General features: G+C 45.7%; 1 protein-coding gene across 1 annotated transcript; it reads right to left on the bottom strand.

Annotated features, from left to right (window-relative positions):
- Positions 1-13,450: 13,450 nt before the first annotated feature.
- Positions 13,451-14,188, bottom strand: LOC123749094 (apolipoprotein A-IV-like). Its single transcript, XM_045731203.2, has one exon. It carries the CDS (start codon positions 14,186-14,188, stop codon positions 13,451-13,453), a length of 738 nt encoding a protein of 245 aa, XP_045587159.2.
- Positions 14,189-14,973: the final 785 nt, after the last annotated feature.

Raw genomic sequence — 14,973 nt, 5'->3', positions numbered from 1 at the left:
GATTCGTGCAGGTGGTTTGATTCGTGGCAGGTAGTTTGATTCGTGCAGGTAGTTTGATTCGTGCAGGTGGTTTGATTCGTGCAGGTAGTTTGATTCGTGCAGGTAGTTTGATTCGTGCAGGTGGTTTGATTCGTGGCAGGTAGTTTGATTCGTGCAGGTAGTTTGATTCGTGCAGGTGGTCTGATTCGTGGCAGGTGGTCTGATTCGTGGCAGGTGGTCTGATTCGTGTGAGATGATCTGACTCATATCCTGCTAGAAAATAAACTATTTTCCCTTTGAAATATTTAATATGTTAGTTACATAATTATAAAATATAAATATTTAATAAAAACATGCATTAAAAAATATGTAAAATTTATTGTTTTAGTGAAATATGTATTAATTAAATTATATTTTATTCAGTACTCTTAATACTTCCGTAATAGTTTTCAATCCCACCCTGTCACCGAAAACGTCGCATTTCTTACGGAACTGACCAAATCGTTAAAATGTCAACGTACTGGTAAAGATTAAACCATCGTAATTTTGACGTTCTCCTAGTACCGGCCTCGATAGGGTAGGCATATGAGTAAATTGGGTTTATAAGTTTCTGGTTAGGAAAAAACAGCTGTGTTTCTTACGGAGTGGCAAGCTGAGAGAAGTAACAGTCTGGCTGGTCTACGAGAGATAAGGTCTTTGCTGTGCATGTGTTCGAATGAGGTCATGAATGGGTTCACAATCGGCTGATTGTGATTGAGGCCACAATCGACTTGGGAATGGTCCCGGACGGACCGCAACGTCGTCGTCCCTTCACCTTCTAGTGTGGTCTGGTCAACACAGCCAAACCGATTGTGTTGAATGGCGACTTGAGAATGGTTCAGGACGGACCGAAACGTCGTCGTCCCTTCACCTTCTAGTGTGTGGTCTGGTCAACATACTTCAGCCACATTATTGTGATTCATCGCCTCCACACAGCCAAACATATTGATCTATACCCCAGGACTGAAAAATAATGTTCTCAACCCCAAAAGATCAAAGTAGTATCCAACAGAAATCTAAGGTTTGTTTCAATTTATTTGGGCTACACAAGGACAAACATTTTAAGAATTGGTGCCCAGTCAATCGTCCATGATATATCTTGAGAGGTTATCTTGAGATGATTTCGGGGCTTTTTAGTGTCCCCGCGGCCCGGTCCTCGACCAGGCCTCCACCCCCAGGAAGCAGCCCGTGACAGCTGACTAACTCCCAGGTACCTATTTACTGCTAGGTAACAGGGGCATTCAGGGTGAAAGAAACTTTGCCCATTTGTTTCTGCCTCGTGCGGGAATCGAACCCGCGCCACAGAATTACGAGTCCTGCGCGCTATCCACCAGGCTACGAGGCCCCTATACAATACATGATCAATACAGTATTTGCCCCGAGCTCTGGGGCACAGGGCACTCTGTGTGATCTTCCCAAAATAGCACTCGTTAGGATGTAATTTTCCAGGAAGTGGTTGATGTCAGATATTAGCCAGTGAACCTTTCCAGCCAATCAGGGAACCGGACCTAAATTATGTTAATTTTTTTTCCATAGAATTACCCCGTGGTTAAATTGGGAAGAGATTGGAATTATTCGTTTTTGTTTTTCAGGTTTAACATATAACCTGGCTCTAATATACCACCTGGCTCTAATATACCACCTGGCTCTAATATACCACCTGGCTCTAATATACCACCTGGCTCTAATATACCACCTTGCTCTAATATACCACCTGGCTCTAATATACCACCTGGCTCTAATATACCACCTGGCTCTAATATACCACCTGGCTCTAATATACCACCTGGCTCTAATATACCAGCTGGCTCTAATATACCACCTGGCTCTAATATACCACCTGGCTCTAATATACCACCTGGCTCTAATATACCACCTGGCTCTAATATACCACCTGGCTCTAATATACCACCTGGCTCTAATATACCACCTGGCTCTAATAGAGTGCCTGACTCTAATATACCACCTGGCTCTAATATACCACCTGGCTTTAATATACCACCTGGCTCTAATATACCACCTGGCTCTGATATACCACCTGGCTCTAATATACCACCTGGCTCTAATATACCACCTGGCTCTAATAGAGTGCCTGACTCTAACAGAGTGCCTGGCTCTCACAGTGTATCAGGCTCTAATAGAGTGCCTGGCTCTCACAGTGTATCAGACTTTAACACAGTGCCTGGCTCACAGTGTATCAGGCTCTAATAGAGTGCCTGGCTCTCACAGTGTATCAGGCTCTAACAGAGTGCCTGGCTCTCACAATGTATCAGGCTCTAATAGAGTGCCTGGCTCTCACAGTGTATCATGCTCTAATAGAGTGACAAGAGACTCTATGGACCGTATGACTCGGTCCTATGCATACAACGACTCGCCCGGAAAACGAAGGCAAATTACTGCCAGTTGCAAATATTTGCACAGCATTGTCGTTCAGAATTACATGGTAAAACACACAATAATATCAACGTAGGATGGATGAAAGAATAACAGAGAAGAATGATATAGAAGTCATTCTCAATTGCATCAAAGTGCAACCCGAAATATCGTTCCAGTTTTATTTTTGATGAACAGAAAATATTGATGACACGGGGGGATAAAATAATAGTGTCAAGTGAAATATATTGATGACAGGGATAAACCATTGATGGCACAAGTAAGATATTGATCTCACGTGGTTTAAAATACTAATAAAAAGTGTCAAAAATGTTCAAAGTTCCAAATGAACTTTCCTAGCTCGGTGAACCTCCCTCACTCAGCCCTCAGACGATCCCTTGACACCAAATTGGGTGGGAATCAACTGCAAAAGGAATTGGATGGTGCTACAGATAAACACATGGACCGGAGATGAATTAGCATCTCGTAAATCATCTCCGGAAGCTGCGATGTTTGAACGGTGGAAACATCTGTTTGGTGTTGGGATTAAGGCCTAGCAATCTCTGGATGGTTAATTAAGGAATCGACTTGAGAATGGTCCAGTACGGATCGAAACGTCGTCGTCCCTTCACTTTCTAGTGTGTGGTTCGGTCAACATATTTCAGCCACTTTATCGTGACTCCTCGTCTACATTAACATTCACGTGTCATTATGCATCACGTGTGTCGGTATTTAAGGTCTCAGTAGCGTATTGACCAACCAACCAATTTGCTATCTTATGGAGATAATAAACATTTTTTACATGTACCATTTTCCACTCTACACAGGCCCCTGATAATTCTCCTAGTTCAGGGTCTTTTCCAGGGCACCAGACTCGATTATCTGATAATTTAAACGACCCTTAACTACCACCATTACCCCCCATCACCCGATAGCCCACTACCCCCTCCCCCTTTACGGCAGGCGTTGATAAGGTGGCATAAGGATTAGCACGTGGCTGGCCTTCCTCCATTTTACACTGGGAACTTTACTGGGGGTTATGGGCTGTTTTGTGCTTTATTAACATGGGGGAGGCTGGCTTGAAGGTTAAGGTATTAGCTGTTAGGGGTGGCCTTAACTGTTAGGTGTGGCCTTAGCTGTTAGGGGTGGCCTTAACTGTTAGGTGTGGCCTTAGCTGTTAGGGGTGGCCTTAACTGTTAGGTGTGGCCTTAGCTGTTAGGGGTGGCCTTAGCTGTTAGGGGTGGCCTTAGCTGTTAGGGGTGGCCTTAGCTGTTAGGGTGACCTTAGCTGTTAGGGTGGCCTTAGCTGTTAGGGGTGGCCTTAGCTGTTAGGGTGACCTTAGCTGTTAGGGTAGGTCGATCATAAACTGCTAGGTCGTAGGGTAAGTGTGAGGGAGGACTGCTAGGGTGTAGGGTAAGTGTGAGGGAGGACTGCTAGGGCGTAGGGTAAGTGTGAGGGAGGACTGCTAGGGTGTAGGGTAAGTGTGAGGGAGGACTGCTAGGGTGTAGGGTAAGTGTGAGGGAGGACTGCTAGGTCGTAGGGTAAGTGTGAGGGAGGACTGCTAGGTCGTAGGGTAAGTGTGAGGGAGGACTGCTAGGTCGTAGGGTAAGTGTGAGGGAGGACTGCTAGGTCGTAGGGTAAGTGTGAGGGAGGACTGCTAGGTCGTAGGGTAAGTGTGAGGGAGGACTGCTAGGGTGTAGGGTAAGTGTGAGGGAGGACTGCTAGGTCGTAGGGTAAGTGTGAGGGAGGACTGCTAGGTCGTAGGGTAAGTGTGAGGGAGGACTGCTAGGGTGTAGGGTAAGTGTGAGGGAGGACTGCTAGGGTGTAGGGTAAGTGTGAGGGAGGACTCTGCTAGGTCGTAGGGTAAGTGTGAGGGAGGACTGCTAGGTCGTTGGGTAAGTGATAAAGTAACTCTTAGATAGTAGGTTAAATGTTAAAGAAGCTGATAAATTTCCTTATCCTTTATCTATCTCCTTATCCTTTAACTATCTCCTTATACTTTCACTATCTCCTTATCTTCTCACTATCTCCCTGTCCTCATATTACCTTCTTGAATGTTAACTATTATCTTGCTCTCTCACTATACCATTGTCCATTCATTATATCTTTGTCATTTCTCTATACACTTTCATTACCTTCCTGCCCCTTCACTATCTCCTTCCCCTTTCATTGTATATTTGACCTTTCATTATAACTTTACCTCACTGTCCACATATCATTTCCTTCTTTTCTCCTCCCTTTCTTCTTGTTATTCTATGGGAGTGGCTGTCATTCAGTGGGTGTGGCTGTCATTCAGTGGGTGTGGCTGTCATTCAGTGGGTGTGGCTAGCTGTCATTCAGTGGGTGTGGCTGTCATTCAGTGGGTGTGGCTGTCATTCAGTGGGTGTGGCTGTCATTTAGTGGGTGTGGCTGTCATTTAGTGGGTGTGGCTGTCATTGTGTGGATGTGGCTGTCATTCAGTGGGTGTGGCTGTCATTCAGTGGGTGTGGCTGTCATTGTGTGGATGTGGCTGTCATTCAGTGGGTGTGGCTGTCATTTAGTGGGTGTGGCTGTCATTGTGTGGGTGTGGCTGTCATTCAGTGGGTGTGGCTGTCATTTAGTGGGTGTGGCTGTCATTTAGTGGGTGTGGCTGTCATTCAGTGGGTGTGGCTGTCATTGTGTGGGTGTGGCTGTCATTGTGTGGGTGTGGCTGTCATTGTGTGGGTGTGGCTGTCATTTAGTGTGTGTGGCTGTCATTTAGTGTGTGTGGCTGTCATTTAGTGGGTGTGGCTGTCATTCAGTGGGTGTGGCTGTCATTCAGTGGGTGTGGCTGTCATTCAGTGGGTGTGGCTGTCATTCAGTGGGTGTAGCTTCATCATTCACTACTGGGAATCTCATTCAGAGGATGTGACCAGTGAAAAAAAAAATAATATTCACCACTATCCCACCTCCCTCCTTCCCCTCCCATCTTTCCCCTTCCTCTCTCCCCTCCCTTCTCTTCCCCCCTCCTCTCTTCCCCTCCTTCGTGACCCATAGCCGGATTGTGCAGACCTATTTTTTGTTTTTTTTTAAGGCCAAGAACGGAGACGGCGATAAGGGAAGCGGACGATGACCAAGGCGATAATGTTTAATAATATGGGAGACACGGGCCTGACTTAATTGAATGACCCAGTTTATGGTTCGCCTAACTGGTTATGATAGCAGTAGCCTCCTAAATGATGTGTGCCTCCGTCCCTCTTATTCCTTTCCTTCTTGCTCTCTCTCTGTCTCTCTCTCTCTCTCTCTCTCTCTCTCTCTCTCTCTCTCTCTCTCTCTCTCTCTCTCTCTCTCTCTCTCTCTCTCTCTCTCTCTCCTCTCTCTTTCTCTCTCTCTCTCTCTCTCTCTCTCTCTCTCTCTCTCTCTCTCTCTCTCTCTCTCTCTCTCTCTCTCTCTCTCTCTCTCTCTCTCTCTCTCTCTCTCTCTCTCTCTCTCTCTTTCTCTCTCTCTCTCTCTCTCTCTCTCTCTCTGTCTCTCTCTCTCTCTCTCTCTCTCTCTCTCTCTCTCTCTCTCTCTCTCTCTCTCTCTCTCTCTCTCTCTCTCTCTCTCTCTCTCTCTCTCTCTCTCTCTCTCTCCCTCACTCTCTCTCCTATTTCCTCTTTTTTCCTATACCTCTCACTTTTTCGTTTTTCTCTACTCTCCGTTTTTCATTTCCTACATCTTCTCCATTCACTCCCCTGCGGAATGCAGGGGAGTTGGTGACTGCAGTGGTTGGGGGGGGGGAGGGCAGGAGAAGGAGAAGGGGTGCAGGGGAAGAGGAATGTGTGCTGGAGAAGGGGAGAAGATGCGCGAGAGTAGAATCAGCGAGTAGTGAGAAATGACAAATAAAGGCGAAGGGAAAGGAGAGTGAGAAGAATTATGAAACAGAGAAGAGTCTGAAGTAAAGAGAAGGTGGGAGTGGAGGAGAGAGAGAGAAAGTGGGTAACAACGATGAGCAATAAAGGAAAAAGAAAAACACAAAGAGGAAATAGGGTATAGAAAAGAGAAAGACGCAGAGGATGCAGGACAGTGAGACGGGAATTGGGAACATGAGAAAACAATAATGAGGAAGCGGAGTTCAGAGGGGAATGAGAGAGGGGAAGAGGAAATTGGAAGCAGAGGGAAGATAGGGGGAAAGGGAAATCAGAGAGGAAATTAGTATCAGAATGGAACAATTAAAAGTTTGTGAGCGAAGCCGCGACAGTATAGAACATGATAACTAGAGAGAGAGAGAGAGAGAGAGAGAGAGGAGTAAAAATAGGGAATAGATGAGAAGCAAGAGTGCGAAAGAGGAAGAAATGATCAATGGAGAGTGTTAAAAGAGGAGTAATGGAGATTGCTAAAAGAGAGTAATATATTCATTATTTCGTAACCTTCCAGTCAGAGATCATATTTGTGATGCAAAAAGATTATTTTGGTAATCTTTGCAGAATTTTGCTTTTTGTTAAGTCAATAAATTGGTGTTCTTCGGATACAACACTGTATCGCCTTTGTATCCGAAAATGTATTGTTTCACATTGTATCAATTCCTGAGAAATGGTGAACTTAAGATAATTTCTCAGAGCACAGATACAAGGGGGAAAAAAATCCTCTATGCATTTAAGTTGATACATAAGTTGTTAGCCCAGAAAAGTTTGGATGAAGAGTTTGAGAATATTGATTTTATTGGTCCAATAAGCTTTATTATCTTCATTAGGCTTTATTATCCACTAAGTTTCTTGTAAGTTTGGTGTAGCAAAGCACAACGTGCATATTATACCAAATTATACTCTGAGAAAATTCGGCCCAATAATATGTTATGCTTACCATATTTTTCTGGGTTCGAAAATATTGTCAAAGTCTTGAAACTTTTTGATATACATTTGTTGTTTAATTATGAAAATACAGTTTAAAAATTGTTAGTCATAAACAGTCCTCGTATTGATAACTATGTCATTTACAAAATACTATGTAAAGACTGTAATACATTATCTATAGGTAAAACATCCGAAGAGCTGAAATTTCGAATTTTACAGCATAAATATTTTGTAAAAAAATTGAACAATTATCAAACACTGTTCATTCATTTGTCAGAACGTTCTCACCAAGTTGATTTGGAGAAATTTACTTCAATAACAAATAGAAAAAAAATTGTCAATAGAAACATTATTGAATCTGCTTCAATACAAATTACAAAGCCATACAATATGAACATTAGTAATGTTTTTAATACTTTGGATCCATTTTTAATTGATCAATTACAAAACAGTTTGAATAAAATCATTAATACACAGTGATCTGAGTAGTATTGTCGCTTCCTGGACAATACTACAGGTGATGGCGCAGGTGGGTGATATGCAGGTGTTGGTGCAGGTGTTTTGGGCAGGTGGGTGATATGAAGGTGTTGGTGCAGGTGTTGGTGCAGGTGTTTTGGGCAGGTGGGTGATATGAAGGTGTTGGTGCAGGAGGAAAACATTCAGTTGTTTGGGTAAAATATCCTAGATCTTGGGTGTTTTCTTTCCACTCTGGGTGTTCTCCCTGGACCATGGGTGTCCCTGTTCCCAGGGTGTCCTCCCTGGACCCTAGGTGTCCTCCCTGGACCCTGGGTGTCCTCCCAGGGTGTCCTCCCCTGGAGCCTGGGTGTCCTCCCTGGACCCTGGGTGTCCTCCCTGGACCCTGGGTGTCCTCCCTGCTCCCAGGGTGTCCTCCCTGGACCCTGGGTGTCCTCCCTGGACCCTGGGTGTCCTCCATGGACCCTGGGTGTGCTCCCAGGGTGTCCTCCCTGCTCCTAGGGTGTCCTCCCTGCTCCCAGGGTATCCTCTCTGCTCCCAGGGTGTCCTCTTTGCTCCCAGGGTGTCCTCCCTGCTCCCAGGGTGTCCTCTCTGCTCCCAGGGTGGCCTCCCTGCTCCCAGGATGTTCTCCCTGGACCATGGGTGTCCTCCCAGGGTGTCCTCCCTGCTCCCAGGGTGTTCTCCCTGCTCCCAGGGTGTCCTCTCTGCTCCCAAGGTGTCCTCCCTGCTCCCAGGGTGTCCTCTCTGCTCCCAAGGTGTCCTCCCTGCTCCCAGGATGTTCTCCCTGGACCATGGGTGTCCTCCCCGGGTGTCCTCTCAGGGTGTGCTCCCAGGGTGTGCTCCCCACTCCCAGGGTGTCCTCCCAGTGTCCTCCCTCCTCCCAGGGTGTCCTCCCAGGGTGTCCTCCCTGCTCCCAGGGTGTCCTCCCTGCTCCCAGGGTGTCCTCCCTGGACCCCTGGGTGTCCTCTCTGCTCCCAGGGTGTCCTCTTTGCTCCCAGGGTGTCCTCTCTGCTCCCAGGGTGTCCTCCCTGCTCCCAGGGTGTCCTCCCTGCTCCCAGGGTGTCCTCCCTGCTCCCAGGGTGTCCTCCCTGCTCCCAGGGTGTCCTCCCTGCTCCCAGGGTGTCCTCCCTGCTCCCAGGGTGTCCTCCGAGGGAGTCCTCCCTGGACCCCTGGGTGTCCTCCCAGGGTGTCCTCCCTGGACCCTGGGTGTCCTCCCTGGACACCTGGGTGTCCTCCCAGGGTGTCCTCCCAGGGAGTCCTCCCTGGACCCTGGGTGTGTCCTGCAAGGAACCAATCACTATCAACATGACCTTCCTGAGTTACTGGCTATTGAGCGTCGTCAGGTGAGGGTGTTGCAAAGGTAAGTTCTTAATTAAGATTAGAAAACCTTCCTCTTTTTATCTTAAGGTCGAAGCCCTTGGTTGACCCGGAGGTAAATATAGCAGCCGATATCCTGTTCCCTCTTCGAGTTTCTAGGCTCTATTATCGTCGCACTTTTAAGCAGAGTTTAATCCGGGATTTACCTGTGGGTGATTTCGAGAGTTTTTCCATTCACCTTCAGGCCTGTTGTCAGGCTTCAATGAGATTCATCTGATTAATCAAGCTGTTGAAGTTTAAGAAGCATATAGGCCCATATATTGTTATCACAAACCAGTGCTTGGCGAACTTATTACTTGAACCTGTCAAAATAGTCGTCCAAGCTGTTATATTTTGTATAAAAAGATTTGTATAAGAGAAAACGATTTCTGACTCATTTTGAAAGTCTTTGAGGTTTCCCTTCCAAGTAGATCTTCCCCCTGGACACTATCCGTCAGTAGGTTTACAACCAGGTCCTCTATTAATCGTGGGCGATTGGAGACGAATAGTTAAGGATCGGTTCTATTCGTAAGAAGTTTGTGATCTATTTGTAAAAGGTTGTGATGTATTCTTTAGAAGCTTCTGATCTATTCGTCAGAAGTTTGTGATGTATATGTTTGAAGTTTGTGATATATTCGTTACAAGGTTGTGATCTATTTGTCAAAAGTGTGTGTGATCTATTTGTCAGAAGTTTGTGATCTATTTCTCAGAAGTTTGATATCTATTTCTCAGAAGTTAGTGATCTTCCTTGCCATAGATGTGACCTCCGTGATCACATCTATCACTCTAGGGGTCACATCTATCACTCTAGAGGTCACATCTATCACTCTAGAGGTCACATCTATCACAGCTATACCTCCAGTTTGTAGGCCTTCCAAGACCTAACTGGAATCTCAGTTTTTCTATAGATTTTCTTTCATTTCTGTAAATATCTCAGGCCCCCTAGGCCTAGTACATGGACTAATTGTTATAGAAACATGAGGAATTTTCGATCAATATTATATAAATCTTAGGGAAGCAAATTTATTTATTAAAAAAAAACGGGATGTATTTTCATGGTTTCCTTCGGATTGGCAAACTGGCCTTGTATTTAAGGGATTGTATTAATTTATTTATATTGGTGAAGTGAGCAGTGGACCACTGCTGGAGGATACTCTAATTTGGGCAAGATCAGAGGCGATTGGGAAACAGTTCAGAGACAGTTTAAAGAGCAGCACAGACGGTCTTTAGAGCTGTTCGCAGACAGTCTATAGAGCGCCACACAAACGCTCTATTGAGCTGTTTCGGAGCGAAGTACCAACCTGGTTAGAAACAGTATTCCAAGAGATTCGTGAAACGACATGTGAAGATGTTTGAAATGTGTACTGAGTGGCTTAGCAGCGGTCAGTGGAACCATGGGAGTTGTGGAACCATGGGAGTTGTGGAACCATGGGAGTTGTGGAACCATGGGAGTTATGGAACCATGGGAGTTGTGGAACCATGGGAGTTATGGAACCATGGGAGTTGTGGAACCATGGGAGTTGTGGAACCATGGGAGTTGTGGAACCATGGGAGTTATGGAACCATGGGAGTTGAAGAACCAAGGGAGTTGTGGAACCATGGGAGTTATGGAACCATGGGAGTTGTGGAACCATGGGAGTTATGAAACCATGGGAGTTGTGGAACCAAGGGAGTTGTGGAACCATGGGAGTTGCGGAACCATGGGAGTTGTGGAATCATGGGACTTGAAGAACCATGGGAGTTGAAGAACCATGGGAGTTGTGGAACCATGGGAGTTGAAGAACCATGGGAGTTGTGGAACCATGGAAGTTGAAGAACCATGGGAGCTGAAGAACCATGGGAGTTGAAGAACCATGGGAGTTGAAGAACCATGGGAGTTGAAGAACCATGGGAGTTGAAGAACCATGGGAGTTGTATAACAATGGGAGTTGCGGAACCATGGGAGTTGTAGAACCATGGGAGTTGAAGAACCATGGGAGTTGTGGAACCATGGGAGTTGTAGAACCATGGGAGCTGAAGAACCATGGGAGTTGTGGAACCATGGGAGTTGTAGAACCATGGGAGTTGTGGAACCATGGGAGTTGTAGAACCATGGGAGTTGAAGAACCATGGGAGTTGTGGAACCATGGGAGTTGTAGAACCATGGGAGTTGAAGAACCATGGGAGTTGTGGAACCATGGGAGTTGTGGAACCATGGGAGTTGCGGAACCATGGGAGTTGTGGAACCATGGGAGTTGTAGAACCATGGGAGCTGAAGAACCATGGGAGTTGTGGAACCATGGGAGTTGTAGAACCATGGGAGTTGTGGAACCATGGGAGTTGTAGAACCATGGGAGTTGAAGAACCATGGGAGTTGTGGAACCATGGGAGTTGTAGAACCATGGGAGTTGAAGAACCATGGGAGTTGTGGAACCATGGGAGTTGTGGAACCATGGGAGTTGCGGAACCATGGGAGTTGTAGAACCATGGGAGTTGAAGAACCATGGGAGTTGTGGAACCATGGGAGTTGTGGAACCATGGGAGTTGCGGAACCATGGGAGTTGCGGAACCATGGGAGTTGTGGAACCATGGGAGTTGTAGAACCATGGGAGTTGTGGAACCATGGGAGTTGTGGAACCATGGGAGTTGTGGAACCATGGGAGTTGTGGAACCATGGGAGTTGTGGAGCCATGGGAGTTGAAGAACCATGGGAGTTGTGGAACCATGGGAGTTGTGGAGCCATGGGAGTTGAAGAACCATGGGAGTTGTGGAACCATGTGAGTTGAAGAACCATGGGAATTGTGGAACCATAGGAGTTGAAAAACCATGGGAGTTGAAAAACCATGGGAGTTGTGGAACCATGGGAGTTGAAGAACCATGGGAGTTGAAGAACCATGGGAGTTGTGGAACCATGGGAGTTGTGGAACCATGGGAGTTGCGGAACCATGGGAGTTGCGGAACCATGGGAGTTGTGGAACCATGGGAGTTGTAGAACCATGGGAGTTGTGGAACCATGGGAGTTGTGGAACCATGGGAGTTGTGGAACCATGGGAGTTGTAGAACCATGGGAGTTGTGGAACCATGGGAGTTGTGGAACCATGGGAGTTCTGGAACCATGGGAGTTGTGGAACCATGGGAGTTGTGGAGCCATGGGAGTAGAAGAACCATGGGAGTTGTAGAACCATGGGAGTTGAAGATCCATGGGAGCTGAAGAACCATGGGAGTAGAAGAACCATGGGAGTTGAAGAACCATGGGAGTTGAAGAACCATGGGAGTTGAAGAACCATGGGAGTTGAAGAACCATGGGAGTTGAAGAACCATGGGAGTAGAAGAACCATGGGAGTTGAGGTATTTCCAGCGGTTTAATAGCAATTTATGGAACGCTTATAAAAGGATTTGTTGAGCGCGATCAAACCAATTTCTGGGGCGATATAAAAAGAATGTCGATCAGATCTGAGAGAGACATTCATTGCTGTTTACAAGCTTCGCATGACACGAAATTTAAAGGCACATAACGATATTATGATTATTAAAGAGAACGATATTATGGTGAACAATATAACAGAGAACGATGTAACTAAAGAACAAGATAACAGCAAACAGTATAGCAGAGAACGATCAACAGATAACGATATAGTAGTAAATATAACAGAACGATATAATAGTGAACAATTTAACAGAGAACGAAGTAAAAGAGAAAGATATATAACAGATAGTATAAGACATAACGATATGTTTATTATATGAAGAGGGAGTAAGAATGTACATATGACCCAACATATAACCTTTAGGTTTATTGACATAACAGCTGACTGTTCAACAGCCACATAACAGATGTCTGTTCAACAGCCACATAACAGTCTGTTGAACTGTGAGGATATCCAGCTGATGTTGAGGATGGCCAGATGTTGTTGAGGATATCCAAATGATGTTGAGGATATCCAGATGATATTGAAGATGGCCAGTTAATGTTGAGGATATCCAGTTGATGTTGCGGTATCCAGCTGATGTTGAAGATAGCCACCTGGAGATTGTTGGGTCCAAATGATGTTATCCTGAGCTTTTCTCTACCGTCTGAATTTGCCCAAAGGCTCGCTCAGGCAATTTGGTTTTTCGCGGTTTATGGCTCAACTTTTGCGCTGTGTCGAGCAAAACTTGGACGCGGAACCGCTCACTTGCAGCTTTTCATGACGGCTTTATTATGTCGCGTGAAATCATAGTCGTTTATTGATCCCTCTAGAGGCTGGATCCTGTCTTTATTGATCCCTCTAGAGGCTGGATCCTGTCTTTATTGATCCCTCTAGAGGCTGGATCCTGTCTTTATTGGTCCCTCTAGAGGCTGGATCCTGTCTTTATTGATCCCTCTAGAGGCTGGATCCTGTCTTTATTGATCCCTCTAGAGGCTGGATCCTGTCTTTATTGGTCCCTCTAGAGGCTGGATCCTGTCTTTATTGATCCCTCTAGAGGCTGGATCCTGTCTTTATTGGTCCCTCTAGAGGCTGGATCATGTCGTTTATTGGTCCCTCTAGAGGCTGGATCATGTCGTTTATTGGTCCCTCTAGAGGCTGGATCCTGTCGTTTATTGATCCCTCTAGAGGCTGGATCCTGTCGTTTATTGATCCTTCTAGAGGCTGGATCCTGTCGTTTATTGATCCCTCTAGAGGCTGGATCCTGTCGTTTATTGATCCCTCTAGAGGCTGGATCCTGTCGTTTATTGGTCCCTCTAGAGGCTGGATCATGTCGTTTATTGGTCCCTCTAGAGGCTGGATCCTGTCGTTTATTGATCCCTCTAGAGGCTGGATCCTGTCGTTTATTGGTCCCTCTAGAGGCTGGATCCTCTCGTTTATTGGTCCCTCTAGAGGCTGGATCCTGTCGTTTATTGATCCCTCTAGAGGCTGGATCCTGTCGTTTATTGGTCCCTCTAGAGGCTGGATCATGTCGTTTATTGGTCCCTCTAGAGGCTGGATCATGTTTATTGGTCCCTCTAGAGGCTGGATCCTGTCGTTTATTGGTCCCTCTAGAGGCTGGATCCTGTCGTTTATTGGTCCCTCTAGAGGCTGGATCCTGTCGTTTATTGGTCCCTCTAGAGGCTGGATCCTGTCGTTTATTGGTCCCTCTAGAGGCTGGATCCTGTCGTTTATTGGTCCCTCTAGAGGCTGGATCCTGTCGTTTATTGGTCCCTCTAGAGGCTGGATCATGTCGTTTAGAGACCTTGTAGAGACCTCATCAGGTCACTTAGCGGTGTTTCTAGAGGGTTATCTTGAGATGATATCAGGGCTTAGCGTCCCCGCGGCCCGGTCCTCGACCAGGCCTCCTTTTTGTTACACATCCCCAGGAAGCAGCCCGTAGCAGCTGTCTAACTCCCAGGTACCTATTTACTGCTAGGTGAACAAGCGCCTCAAGGTAAAATAAACTTTTTACCCCATTTACTTCCCCATCCACCGGTGATCGAACCCGGAACCTTAAGACTACGAATCGCGAGCGCTGTCCACTCAGCCGTCAGGGTGAATCAAGTAGTTTCCAATAGTCTAGTGATAAATCTCAAGGACGTTCCCAGTCTTTTATGGCTACGTAGATTTTATTGATACATTATTGATACCCTCCCTTCCTGTGTCCGTTTTCTTTTCTCCTTTTTTTTTATTTGCATTATTATTTTGCTAATCTGTGGAGTTATTTATGTATCTCAGATTTTAAGGGGCAAATTTTTGGTCCGATTCTAGTGAGGTATTTCTTTTAATCTCTCTTGCTTCCTATATGAAGTTTTCCTTCTCTTGTATCTTAAGTCCACAGCTGTGGTACCCTGACCCCCTCCATACTCCATCCTGACCCCTCCGTCCATCATACTGACCCCTCTCTCCACCAACTTTTATATATATATATATATATATATATATATATATATATATATATATATATATATATATATATATATATATAATATTTATTTATTAAGACTAGGATTGTCAGTCGAGGAACCTAGTGA

Source organism: Procambarus clarkii, chromosome 4 (genome assembly GCF_040958095.1).
Source record: "Procambarus clarkii isolate CNS0578487 chromosome 4, FALCON_Pclarkii_2.0, whole genome shotgun sequence".
Taxonomy (NCBI): domain Eukaryota; kingdom Metazoa; phylum Arthropoda; class Malacostraca; order Decapoda; family Cambaridae; genus Procambarus; species Procambarus clarkii.
This window is presented reverse-complemented; position numbering and strand designations above follow the sequence as displayed.